This window comes from Python bivittatus, unplaced genomic scaffold (assembly GCF_059951505.1).
Source record: "Python bivittatus isolate LINGU-HERP-01145 unplaced genomic scaffold, Pbiv_v1 ctg000610_np1212, whole genome shotgun sequence".
Taxonomy (NCBI): Eukaryota; Metazoa; Chordata; class Lepidosauria; order Squamata; family Pythonidae; genus Python; species Python bivittatus.
This window is the reverse complement of record NW_028277088.1, coordinates 49934763-49949391: the sequence shown is the minus strand read 5'-3', so window position 1 is coordinate 49949391 and position 14629 is coordinate 49934763. Positions and strand designations below refer to the sequence as shown.

Below are 14629 nucleotides of genomic sequence, written 5' to 3'. Positions count from 1 at the left end.
GGAATATACCAATCTCTTTTAGTCTTTTACTGGTGGAGACGCCAGTACAATGGTTGCAGAGAACAGCTCGTGAGCTTGCTGGGGAAGTGCTGCCGATCCATAGTGAAAATCGGCTTCTGACCGGTTAGAGCTGTGCTCAAGAGATTCAGCTGCTCCTAAGTGTGAGGAGCATGTCACACCTAAGAGCTCTTCCCCCAAAAGGGAAAAAATGTGGGCAACCGCTCTATGTTTACAACAAGTCCACAAGCTCACTGGAGGTCATGGCCAAGTAGCTAAAGATGGATACTTCAGTCTTTTACTAGTGATGTTAGAATATTTTAATTTCAGATCATTTCTGCATTATAAAACAGTTTAATTCATGATTACTGTTCACAGTATTCTAGTGTTTCAGCCATCTTCTGGGTAGGTTGATTAGTATCATAGTGTGTGGTATATTATTGAATTTTTAAGCTTTTTACCTGTGTGTTTACATACCTGTAATATACCTGTCAAGTCATGCAAACAAGGATGATTGTGTTTGAATTTGTTTAAAATGATACTCTTGTCTTCTCTCCCTCCAGCTGTGAAAGAGAGACTGTGGCCTATATAGTATTCCATTTCACTAGTGTTGAAGAACAGTGGTGACTGAAAATGCCGCCTCCTACAAATATTGTGAAAGTAGCTATAGAGTGGCCTGGTGCCTTTCCAAAATTGATGGAAATTGATCAAGTAAGTGCTTATTTCTGTGTATTATTTGTAAAAATCTTTATACTCTTAGACTGACAATTGTTAACGCTTGTTATAGCTTACTTATTATAGTCTTATAATAAGACAACTGTGGAATCTTCTTTAAGCTTTTACCTAAACAGAAGGTTTGCTATAGATTTTGCATTCAGGTAGTCCTCGCTTAATGATTCTAATTGGGACTGGAATTTCCATCACTAAGCAATGCAGTCATTAGGTGAAACATCACATGATTGTACCACTTAGCGACAGCAGTTCTGATAGCAGTCATTAGGCCAGGACCTCACGCTCCTCCTGCCCTGCCACACTTGCCTCCGCTTCAACTCCCCCCACCCGTTTGTCTCTCCTCCATCTCTGCCCTTTTGGTCGCCCTGCGCTTTGCCGCCCCTGCTGCCCTGCACTCTGCTGCCCCAGCTGCCCCTAGCTGACCTTTGCCGTCTTCCTCCCACTGCTGATGAGACACACCTGGCCTGGCCCTTCACCTCATTAGGAGTGGAAGGATGAAGACAGCAAAGGTCAGCTGGGGGCAGCAGGAGTGGTGGAGTGCAGGGCGGTGGGGTTGCATGGCGGAGTGCAGGCTGGCAATGGTGGTGCATGGTGGCGAGGGTGCAGGGAGGAGTGCAGGGCAGCAGGGGCGGTAGAGTGCAGGGCAGTGGGGGTGCAGGACATAAGGCAGGGTGGTAGGGCAGCAGAGTGCAGTGCAGCCAAAAGGGCAGAGATGGGAGGAGATAGACTGGTGGGGGGAGTTGAAATACACCTTGCAGTTGTAAATATGGGCGGGCTGCCAAGTGCCCAAATTTTGATCATGTGACTGTGGTGGCACTGCAGTGGCCATAACTTTGAGGACCAGGTGTAAGTACCATTCGTTCAGTGCTGTCATAAGTTTGAACAATCACTGAACGAATGGTCATTAAGCGAGGACTACCTGTACTACTTCCAGGCTGTGATTGAACCAAAGTGTAATTTTATGCTAATGATCTGTAAAATAATTTAGATATTTTTAAAAAGATTATTTGGCTTCTAACTCATATGAATGATATATAGAAATTAATCATTATAATTCATGAGTTGATGAGCAGTCATTGTAGCCCTCATTGAACTTTCACTATTGTATCAGATATGTAAGTTTTAAAAAAAAGATAAGTTGTGGCTTTAAGGGCAATTGGAAGTGAAAGCCTTCAGCACTATGTGTGGCATGCTTCCACTTGGAGAGTCTTCCTGGCAGCGAAGGCCCTCAAACTTTTAGACTAACCCTACTATTCAAAGGGGTCAATAGGCCCTTCTGGACTGGAAGTTAGGAAACTTCCTGAAAAACAAGATCTTCTAGTTCTGGTGCTGTTTTGGGAATTCCCAGACTCTGATTCTTGGCTCATATCTAGTTGTTGCATATGAATCCGTTTTGAAACTAGGTGAAGAAATGGAAACTGCCGTTTATAGATAATAAATCTAATATCAGAAAATATTCAGCTCTAACTCTGATGTGCTGTGTTGCAATCACTGTAATTGTTGGAGTTAGCTTTGTAATACTGCTTTATTTAGAGAAGTTCCTGGTTACTTACAGAATACCCTTGTGTATTGTTTTAATTCTGAGCAAGAGAACCCAGTCACTCTAGTTCAGTGTTTCTCAACCTTAGCTGCTTTAAGCTATGCGGACTTCAACTCCCAGAATTCCATGCTGGCTGGGGAATTCTGGGAGTTGAAGTCCACACAGCTTAAAGTGGCCAAGGTTGAGAAACACTGCTGTAGTTGCTTCAGTCCCAAGTCTGTTCCTGGCACTAGAATCTCTTGCTACCACTAGAATGCATGGAACTGGGCTCCTGTCTTCTAGGTAATACCAGCCAAAATGACTCAGGCCTTGTATTACCAGGACCAAATCCAACATCTTTCTTTTCTTATGAAATAAGAAAGATCACTCAAATTCAAAAAATGAAATTTCATACCAAAGAAAATATAGAATATTTATGTAATGGATTATTTTCCTAATTTCCCCACTTCTCCAAGTTCCTGTCAGAGAAACAGAAAATCAAGCAATACAAAAGTTCTGCACAATATTAGGTCTGTCTTCTCTCCTCTCTTAGATTTACTTTGAACCTAAGGCAAGCAGTTCATCTGAGCTTCTTGTCACAAGCAGTTTTTATTTGCCATAATTTAGGAAGGTTTGGTGATTTTTATGGCTGCTCAGCTTGCAAATTGTGACTCTGGGCAGCTAACATAGGAGTTAAAAAAAAAAAAAAGAACAAAACCCAGCAAAAATAAAAACAACACCAAAAAAACAAAACAAAACTTCACAACTGAAGCTAAACCACAGTCATATTCATTTTTGAACCATATAGATGGGCTCATCCAATATCCTAGCCAAATGCTTGGGGGAATGAAAATATCCTTTCCGATATTCATTATGAAGTGTTCTTTCAACTGTAATCCAATTTCCATATCAACTGCTATCCCATTTGTTGCTGAAAAGTATAACAAATAGTTCCTTAGCAGAACTGGTAAAATAATATTTTTTAATGGTACAGTATTTTCCAAACCAGAGCTTTCCAGATGTGTTGCAATACAATAAGCATCTGTCCTGAGCCGGCACTAAAACAGTAATTAATTAATTAAACTCAGAATGCTGTATGAAGGAGGTGCCTAGAAAGTCCTGTTTAGTTGCACACAGAGAAGTTCTTTGAATTACTGTTGCTATATCAGGTCATTATTGGAAATGAAAATAAATGTAAGGATATATTTTAGTAAAGATGTATGGCATCCTTCCTATTTTCAGCACCATGTTACAGCATTAGGCTCTTTGCTTATATAGTTAAACTCATGCAAGCGTACCTAAGCAGTAATTTTGATTTATAATACTATGTTTTAAAAAATTATAGGTACAGTTATTAATCTCACATTCAAATACTGGTGGTGTCAAAAAGTTTCAGGACACTTAAAAGCTATTAAATCTAGATTATATAAAACATACTGTGCCATCTTCTCATTTCTACAATGTAAGGACATTTCAACAGTTGACAAAGACTACATTTGCTGAATCCACTTGTGACAACTGGGACCATTTTAGAGTACAGTGGCATTGAAATACTGGCAACAAAAAAATAAAACTGGAGTATTGTTTTCGTTCTACCTGTATAGAGTAATTTCCTCATCTACTTCTGTGTGTGTGTGTGTGTGTGTATCCATATATCATATGGATCTTTTTTCTTAAAATAAGTTTTAGTTCATTTTGATCACGCCTATATACAGTATTTTTTTCTTTCCTTTTGATTGTATCATCGGTGTTTTTAGTTTTGCTCATTACATTCATTAATAAATGTTTCATTTTAAAAAAAGCAGGAAAACCTAGGTAAAGCATTTGAATTAGATTTCTCTGTTTATATAAAGCAGACTGTTCCTGTTATTCTTTTTTTGATGAGAATATGAAATGCAGTTTTATAACAGTTCCCATTTAATCACCAGCTACTCTGTGACATCACAAAAAAATCCTGTGATCTTGAGTCCTGACTTAATAAACCATAAAATGAATATACAATGTGATTTACATTCACCTATTTTTGTATGAGTGGATAATAGACAGCTATAGGTGGGCAACCATTTTGTTAAAAGACCCACGTTGGTAATTGCCAAATTCTTTGGCAGTCACATAGGTGAGTAGAGTTGATGGAAAATAGGGCGGACCCCCCACACCTACCCTGGTATTCTCCTGTACCTTTCTTCACATTTCCACACAGCCTTTCTTGCAGGGATCCATCAACCCTAAAGCAGCTGCATCTTCTTCTGGATCTCTGCACATTTGTAGTCTATAGGTTCACATTGTAGTCTATTAAGCCAGCATTCTTGGTTTAATGTTATGTTGAAACCCACTTAAGAATGAAAAAAATAGCCAACCAATGAACCTTCACTTCCTTGATTATTTAATAAAAGTTGCTAATACTGGCAATTTGCCTATCCATCAATTTGAACATGCAGCAATGTTTCAATACTTTCAGCATACTTTCCAAGATATTCATCCAAAGAAGATGCTGCTTTAATGTCTGGAGCAGTGTTTCTTAACCTTGGCAACTTTAAGACATGTGGACTTCTGGGAGTTGAAGTCCACCCGTCTTAAAGTTGCCAAGGTTGAGAAACACTGGTCTGGAGCTTTAGATCAAACAGTGCTTTTCATCACTGTTGTTAAAACATACATATGTATGTATATGAGCATCCCTATGCACTACCAGAATGTTTTCCATTATGTTTAGGAATACCACTTTACTTAAAAATGACATAATGACTTGAGCTTAGTATGACTTGAATTAATTACAAGATGACTCATTTACATTTTGACAGGTTGTGCATCTTTGTTGCCTAAGACTTGAATTATTGCCATCAGGGGTTTATTCATCATGCAGTAGGAAAAAGTGAATGAACTTTCATCCCCATATGTTTATATTTTTGCAGCTTCTCCTGTACTCTCTTGCACCACAGCTCAGAAAATTTATCTTGACTTTCATGAGCTTCTTGACTAAGGGATTCAGAAATGTTTTAAAACTCTTCTGTATACAGGGCTAATAACAAACATAAGTTATATTTTGTTTGATTATAAACCTGCTTCTACATTAATTTTTGTGAAGGCCAAAGTCATTGTGGGGATTTATGATCAGTCCTCAAAGTTATGGCTTCGCTGTGTCCCAGCAGTCATGTGATTGTGATTTGGGCACTTGACAACCGACTCACGCTTATAACAGTTTCAGTGTCCTCCGGTCACGCAATTGCCATTTGTGACCTTCCATGCCGGCTTCCCGTAAGCAAAGTCAATAGGGAAACAGGCAGGAGGTCACAAGTTGCTCCAGTAAATCACTTCCCCTGCACTGCTTTTCCTCCCAAGGGGCCCCCTTGTGGCAGGGGGAGTGTGGGCCCTGGGCAGGCAGCGGCCCACGCTCATGCCACGTCACAGCATCCACCCTCCCATCCACACTCATGCTGTGTTGCAGCACCCCCCACTCACCTGCACTCGCACCGTGTTGCAACACTCACCCGTGCACCTGCATTCTGTAGCACTTGCCCACCCACTGGCCTGCTGCAAGCCACCTAAGAAATGGCTTCTCATGACCGTGACTTGCAACTTCCTGCCTGCTTCCCCACTTACTTTGCTTGTTGGAAGCTGGCAGGAAGTTGCAAGTCACGGTCATGTGAGGTCCTCACTTAATGATCCACGATCCTTGCTTAACAACAGCAATGGGGACTACTGGGATTGCTGTTACTAAGCAATGTAGTCATATGATGTCATGTTTTATGACTGCATTGCTTAGCGACAAAAATCTGGTCCCAATTACCATAGTTAACTGAGGACTACCTGTAAATTGTTAATGTGCCACAGAACAAGAATAGTGAAAAAACGAGGAAGGTAAATAAATGTGCTCTTGTATACTGTGAGTACTCCCGTGAAAGTGTGGTATGTCCAATATGATAGCATTTTTCAAGCTAAAGAACAATAGTAATAGTAATATAGTAATATACTTTATTGATTAGTCAATTGACCATATCAAAGCATAGGCATCAGCCAGAGTAAGATACAACAAAATGAAATAAAGTGAGGTACAGTACAATAAGAGAAAATAGACTACAGTGAGATAAAATAAATAAAATATAGCAAGGTAAGATAAAGTAAGGATAAAATAGTATAAGATAAAATAGAGTGCAGATATATATATTAAGATGAATATTAAAATTTGAAAACAGTATGAGTTTAAGTGAATTCATTTTTGCATGCAACTCCAATGTGTTCTATAAACTGTGTTCTCTGTTGGACAGCCCTGGCTATAAATTTAACAGTTCTAGTGATTACATATTAGTTTGTGCCATGAAGGAAATAAGATTATCTTTTGTTAGAGTCCCAGTATATGGTTCTGTCCAGTAGTGTCTGTAAGTACTGAGCCCTTACTGAGGCATATAATTGACAATTGAACAGGACATGTGCAATGTCTTCTATTTCTGATGTTCCACAAATACATATTCTCTCAGAATATGGCACTTGGTGGAATTGTCTGTATTTCACCGTAGAATCTAACTGCTCGAATCTTGCTCTGGTAAGAGCTATCCCATGATATTGAGTCAAACCCATTGTCAAATATTTTTCTGTTTGGAAGGACATTTTATTTTTGGCCAGCTATTTCAATGACCTGATGTTTGCAAGTGACTCAATATTGGTTGGGCATTAACATCCAGAACTCTTTGTCTGAAGATTGCCTTGGTGTGATGTCTGGCTGAGAATAGATATTGTGTTGAGAAGCCAGGATGTGAGATGATTTGGAGAAGTTGATTGATCCGTGTGGTGGATTGAAGTGTGCCCATCTGTTCTTCAAGGCACATTTGTGGTAGATTTTCAGGTTCCGTTGAGAAGATCTTCCACCAATAATTAAAGACTTTGATTACTGTTAGACTGTAAATGGAATGGGTGCTGGTTTCAGCTCTTAGTGCTGCTGTAGGTGTATTCCTGATGGTCCCTAAAATAGTTCTTAAAAAGCGTGCTTGCTTTTGTTCCAGTAAGGAGGCCTTTGATAGGCCCCACAAATCTGCGCCATATATTAACATTGGTACAATTTTTACCTTGTGGACCTTTAAAATAGGGAGCAGAGTACTTGGGTGGTTATAACTAAGTAATTTAGTTAGCATTTTGGAACTTGCTGTTGCCTTTATAGAACTTTGTTTGAAGTAGTTCACCCAAGACCCTGTATCCATAAAAACCACCCCTAAATATGAGCAAAAATCTATTTGTTTTATAGGCTCTCCATCCAAGAGCCAATTATATTTGGGCCATCTTTTTCCAAAATCCACCACTTTGGATTTAGTCCTATTAATATTCAGAAAGTTAGAAGAACGGTGGGCACCAAATTTCCCCATCCATCTTCTCAGGCTTACTTGAGAGTGTGCTATCAAAACCATGGCATCTGCATGCAAAAGGATGTTGATGTGTCTGTAAGGATCTAAATAACAATAGATTCAGGCTGGACTACAGGATCCTTACAAACAGCAACAAAACAAAACAAAACCTTGGCCGCTTCTGTATGTTCGGACTAGTTGCCAAGGTTGAGAAACAGTGGCTTAGCATAGCATATGAAATTAAGTCTTCCTTGTAGGATAATTATACAGCTACACATTCTCTTATGCAGACTTCTGGCTTGTTGCTTCTGATTCTTCATGACCTGATGAACATCATTTCCCAGAATTGTCTGTCTGTAATTGCTTCTTTGAGTTCCTGTAATCTTATGTGTATTTCATCAGGGTTAGTGTCTTGCCACTTTGGTATCTATCTGCTCTTTTTTCACTTGCCTTCGATTTTTTCCAAGTATCAGGGTTTTTTCCAATCACTCTTGCTTTTGCATTATGTATCTTTATGGATGCAAAATAAGTATCTTTAGTTTCATTATTAGTGCTCCTAGTGAACAGTCTGATTTCACTTATCTAGAATTGAATGATTTGTTCTTTAGTTGAAGTATTCTCAACAATTTTCTCCAGCATCACAATCCAAAGAGATCATTCTTTCTTTGTCCAGCATTTTGATGTTCCACCTTTCATTGTCATATGTTACCATTAGGAAAAGTATGGTCTTGACAATGTGTACCTTTATTGTCAGTGTGATATTTGAATTTAATTCTGTCTACCTCTGTCATAAAGCAGGTGGTGGCAGTGGCCAGGGGAGCCTTCTCATGACTTCATGTTGTGTGCCTGTTGCAGCCATTCTTGGATCAGGAGGCTTTACTCATGCCAACTCTGTAAATTTGGAGATGCATACAAAGTTAAATACTGTAATGTAAGAAATACTAGAAGAAATAATCTTATTCATGTAAATAGTGATTTATGTCTAGGCAGTTGTGAAGGTTAGTTGGAGGAAAATTACACAATATTTTGCTAAATCATTTAAATAGATTTTAAAACTATTATGTATAAATTTTATGTTCATTTTATATGTTAACATTTAATGATTTTTTAAAAACAGATCTAATTTTCTTACTGTATTTACATAAATGTATTTTGTTGTTCAGCAACATTTAACAATTTGCTTGTTTTATGGAGCATCACACAACTAGAATGAAGCTAGGGAATTACAACCATCTTATCATTCTCCAAATTAAGAAGAGAAAGCTTTTATTACATGCAGAAAATGTAGTAAAACTATTTCGGTTTGAGCCTGAGTTGGGAATTTAGTTGTGCATAATCCTTTAATCTAGTCAGTATTTTAACCTTGAGTATGTTCTTACAATGAACAAAGTGACCTTGGTGCTTTGGCAAACTTTTAAATAATGTGTTCACACTTCATTCTCTGGACATCAGGACGCTGTTTAGCATTCCTGTTTTTTGGGTTCTCAGAGTCACCTGTTAATATTTATGGTACATATCACAGGAAAATTTAAGGAATGTGTTGTGGCTTCTGTTGGAGTTTTAGCTGAGTTCCACTAGCTTGGATGGATTTCTCCTTGTGGGGACTAGATGTGAGGTTATTGGAGTTTGCAATGACAATGGCCCCCAAAGCCACTTTTTAAAAAATAATAGAATAAAATAGAAAATAGAAACAACCAACAGACTATTACAACCACGTGGCATCTCCGTAGCACACAAACCAACTAAAGTCCTCCAAAACATCTTAAGTAAATCAAAAGACCCAGTAGCACAAGAAGAAAAAACAGGAGTCATCTACAACATACAGTGTAAGGACTGTAGCAACCATTATGTAGGACAGACAGGCAGAAGGCTAGGACAGTGCATCCATGAACACCAACTAGTAGTCAGAAAACACGATGAAAAGTCCTTAATCTCACAACATGTGGACAGAGTTAACCATAGTTTCAACTGGGAAACTGTCAGCATCTTAGACCAAGCTAAATCCAAAAATGCGAGGGAATTCCTGGAAGCTTAGTATTCAGACAAGGCAGCCATCAACAGGTACATAGAGATAAGCAACATCTACACACTATTCAAAAGAGACAGTAAAAAGGAAACAAAAGACCAGAACATCTCCTCACCAGCAATAATCACCCAGATAAGCAGAGATTAACACCAAGATTATCACCAGACATACAATCAAGCAGTGAACAATACCCTAATCAAGGAACTACCAGAAAACAAACAAACAAACAAACAAAACTCCACCCCCACCAACACTGGCAGGGCAAGCCACTGTATATAAACAGAGAGCAAACCCCTTCTAGCACTGAAGATATTATCTAGCTGGGTAACAAAACGTTTGCAGGAAAGCAACCAAGCTTAGAGAACCCCAAGGACTCCACAGTTCAACCCTGAGCTACATTACAATATTCTATTGGTAAAATATAAAATAAAGATAAATAGTTCCTTTTTGTTGTACAATGTGATACCCTTGCTTATAAACCTGATAGCACCCCCCTTCTTGCCTGTGCAATAAATGAGAGCCTCAGTTAGTATGGACTAGGCATACATTGGCATACAACTGGAGAATAATAACTCTAAATCAAGAAATCAGTTTATGTTAAGAACATTTGTATGGCTGTTTTATTTTTAAGCCAGTTATTCACAGAAAATCAGAGTGCTGAAGTGGGTGGGGGTTAACATAATGAGTAACAACCATTGTCCTTGTCCTAAAACACAGCAAATATTTATGATTGGGCAGGACAAAAAGGCACCTTTCTGAACATTTTGAAAATTGAAGACTAGGAAGAGGAAAAAGGAAAGGTGTTTTACCTTCCCCTTGCTAAAGAGGATTGATAGGTTTGCTTATTTTTTTCAGATTGCACTTTATAGCTAGAATTCTGTGTTTTTATTCTTTGGCATTTTTCTCCCCACATAAGGCAGTAGAAAAATTGGTGCTTAGACAAAGTTCTGGACACACTGTTCCAACTTGGGTGGGTGGGGGGAGACAGAGAGAGAGAACACATTGCTTACAAATCCAGCTGCCCCTTTTGCGGACACTGGCTCTTTTGTTGACTTGTTTGCTGAGGAGGAGGTGATGTTGCATGTGTGGTATTTTGCAGCAATACATGTATTACGTTTTTGATCTTTTTTACTTGCAAAGGTCTGCTTTATAATCACAAATTGTGTAACTCTGATAGAGCTTGCTGCACAGAGAGAATTGTAGAAGCCTTCCTGGAATATTATAACAGCATCCTGCACACAGCGGTCTCCACCAGAGATAAATTATGTGATGTTAAAAAAAAAAAAAAAAAGAGGAAAACTCAAAATATGTCACTTATCATATGACAAACAAAGATTGTTAGGAAAAATGTAGAGGCACATTATGATGATACTAGTGTCTTGATTTAATATGTTTGTAACTTATTGAAGAGGCCTTTTTTACTTTAGGGACATTTCTTAAAAGATGATAAGTGGCATTCTCATTATGTGTCAATTCACTGCATATATTTCTGAATTGGTGGGATATGAGCAAATGTATGTTGGCATGGCATGACAGTAGTAGTCTCTAGATTAGAAATTCTAGCTTACAAAGAATAATGTAAGTGTGGTTGGGGTAAAACTGGGCTTTAGTCTACCAAAACTTTCCAGTACTGTTCTTACCATTAGCAGGAAATGATGAATGTGGCACAGAAATGACTAAGGTTGGAAACCTAATTTAAACCTTAGATGCCTTACTAAAAATGTTATTGAAGACAAAGAATAGGAGGCAGAGATTACTGTCTGAAGGCCCATCAGGTGATGACCATGTCAAATGGAAGATTGCAACTTGGAATGTAAGAGGAGTATACAATATAAAGAGTATGAATTAACAAATGAAATGCATGGAAGAATGAAAATAGAAGGGAAGCATGTATTAGATATGCATGAAGTGAGGTGATCTTGTGGACCTGATGAATATCAGGCAAGGGAAGGTGTAGGTTTAATTACGGATAAAGGGGCTACAATGAATGTCAAAATATGAACTGATTTCACCTAGATTGTTGTATGAAAGTAGGAATCTGTTGGTTAGTGATAGTGGCATGTTATGGTTTGATGAATGATGATGGAAAAACAGATATGAGTTTGGGGAAAACACTCTGAATTAATGCAACACAGGGAGAAAAAATATTATTAGGTAATTTGAATGGAAGGTTGGGAACAAAATGAGAGACTATAGAAAAAGCCATTGGGGCATGAGAAATCAAAGGATGATGAGAGATTCTGAATATTATTTGGTAATGCCAAGATAGGATCTTGGGAAAATATGGACAAGGCAGAAGAAAAAAGTAATGAAAACAATTAGAATGAAAGTAGAATGACTATAGAAAGAAGAATATGAAAAGTACTGAAAGATAGTATACTTCTGTTTTTTTCCCTTTCCATGCTTGAATGTCTCCTCACTGGGTCAACTCTGGGTATAGTTCTTGCTTTTCTTCTATTGTTGCATGATCTTGTGGTGAAGATATAATCAACTACAGAGGCCTTGGCTTAATACTAGAGATAGTATTTTCATTATAACTACATATAATATGGAAAAATTGAAGTGGAATAGGTTCTGTAACAATATCAGCATTACATGTTATATTAATAGAAATATAATAGTATTATTTTTGTATTGATTTATATGTTAGAATTTTACTGTTGTGTTCAAGGTGACTAACACAAAATTACAATAATTTAGTATTATTGAATTGAACTAAATTATAATAACTTAATAAAGTACAACTTGAAACAACTGACAGCACAATCAGCCATTTGAATTAATATCAGTTAAAAATGGAAACAAATGTTAAGTAAACCTGGAGCCTTAAAATGTCTGCAGAAATATATGTATTTTAAGTAGCTAGCATAAAAGCAGGCAGAGTTGTATTTCTCCCTGGAGATTATTGCCACTCATAATCTAATCTTAGTAAGCAACTATCACAGCTTGTGATGGGACCTGATAGAAGAACTTTGCTGGAGTTTAAGGACTTTTCCTTGTTTGGGAGCATAGGTTGAACATTATTCTTTTTTTCTTATATTGAAACTGTCAATGGTATTTTATGATGCTTTGATTTAAAAATTGAAATATTTAGATCAGATAATTCAGGTAGGATAAGATCGGATAAAATTAATTCAAAAAGTCAACCTTGGCTCCCAATCAGGACCTCACCAGCCTAATTTTAAAGAGCTTTGAAAGCTAACTAAAGCTTTATTAATTGAGATTTTCCATCTATTTTATTTATTTATTTTATTTTATTTCACATATATTTTATTTTACTTATTTTTTATTTTAATTTATTTAGGTTTGTTTTATTTGCTTTTCATTATAAATTGCAGGCTGGGCACATTGCAGTGAAAGAATTAAATTAAATCACAGAATTTTTGAATTAAAAACAACTAAAAACAAATAGCACAAATGTAACAGCACAGAATTGCAGCAACACTAATTTATTTAAAAGCATAGTTGAACAAATAGGTCTTCAGTTGAAGTTGAAAGCTTGAATGACTCAGTATTTTTACTCATATCTGAACAGAAAGGAAATTCTACAGTTGAGGTACCTGTATTGAAAAAGTGGATTTCCATATAGGAAGAAAACAAATGACAAAAGTGGAACCAGAAGGCAGAAATTGTTCTACCAGGTATCCTGATGGTGCCAAACCATGCCAACACAATCACCTTGAATTTATTTATATAACATATTGGCAGCCAGTTTAGCACTTAAAGTATAATATGTTCCCAGTAGACTGGCTGTTTGATAATCTAGCTGCAATATGTTGTACAGACTGCCACTTCTGCCTTAGCCTTATTGGCAGATTTACACAGAACGCATTGTACTCATACAATTTTGAGGGTATCGTTGTAGTAATATCTTTGTCCCCAAAAGATATATCTAGAAAAAAGGGTTCTTTTGCTGCGATTACATTGATAACTCTTTGTCTAGAAGCATCATTATATTATACATTTGTTCTGGGGTAGATGTGCCATCATGTTGTAAACAGGCAACTCGCTTAATTTATGGACCATTTGTCTATAGCATTGTTGTCTTACCAAAATTATTTCCATTTTATCCTTGTTCTTTTGCTAATTCAATACCTGTAATGAATTTGCATTTGCAACACATGAAAACTCTTACTTTGGGTGATAACTTGCCTGAAATCCAATTATGTCACTGCCTCTATATGATTCCTGTGTAGCTCCCTCCTAAATCATATAACCTCAAGGGTCATTTTGCCAAAATTTCAAACCATATTCCTGCTCGTAGAATAGCTATCCGAGGTGTTTTCTAATTCTGGCTGGGTGCATGTGTTGTGCACCCAGAGTCTGATTTGTTTGATTTTGTCTTAGTGTGAAGGTGAGGTGCTGGACCTTCTTCAGGCCTATGGTGACATGTGGCCCGGGTAGCACTAGACAGCACTCTCCAAAATATAGATAGATTCAGAAATTCTGAGTCCTTCAAGGGCCAACACAAAATCTCATAGTTCATTTATCTTTAAACAGATTTCTTATCTGCTTCCCTCTTCTCTCACATTAAAATTGCAAGCAACTTTTAGAGGATCTCTGTGTGCCTCTCCCAAAGTATCCATGCTACAAGTGGCCATTCCTGCGGTTATTATTAGTATTGTTGTATGAAAGGTATTGTCACTGTTTTACACAAAGCAGAATTTTTATAAATAGATGGCAATCTCCTCTCTATATAATGCAAATGTCCCCTAACCATGCTAGGTGGTCAAAAGTAAAGATACACATTTAGTTAAAGAAGCAATCCTGATTTGTTTCTTGATAATTGGTGTAACCAAACTAATTAATTTTTACGATAATCACTTTTTTCCAGCAAAAGGTGATCTTTTCTTTTGTGAGAAGCATGCATTTATGTTTACAGCAGTGCTCAGAATGTTGTGACATCACCAAACCAGACAGTGTTCTTTTTTACTTTTGGGATCGTAAACCAAATAAAATTAACTTCAGCCAGGCCATAAGATACTATGCAGACTTACTGCATACCAGATTCACAGTAAAGTAGAA

The 14629-nt window shown here is 37.4% G+C and overlaps 1 protein-coding gene across 2 annotated transcripts in view; it reads left to right on the top strand.

Annotated features, from left to right (window-relative positions):
• The window catches only part of ELMO1 (engulfment and cell motility 1), a 294812-nt gene that overhangs the window by 55354 nt on the left and 224829 nt on the right, over positions 1-14629 (top strand). For both annotated transcript variants that reach the window (XM_088149982.1, XM_088149983.1), the window contains exon 2: positions 561-708. In XM_088149982.1, the coding sequence (XP_088006108.1) occupies positions 631-708 (78 nt within the window). In that variant the 5' untranslated portion in view covers positions 561-630. The remainder of the gene's footprint in view (positions 1-560; positions 709-14629) is intronic.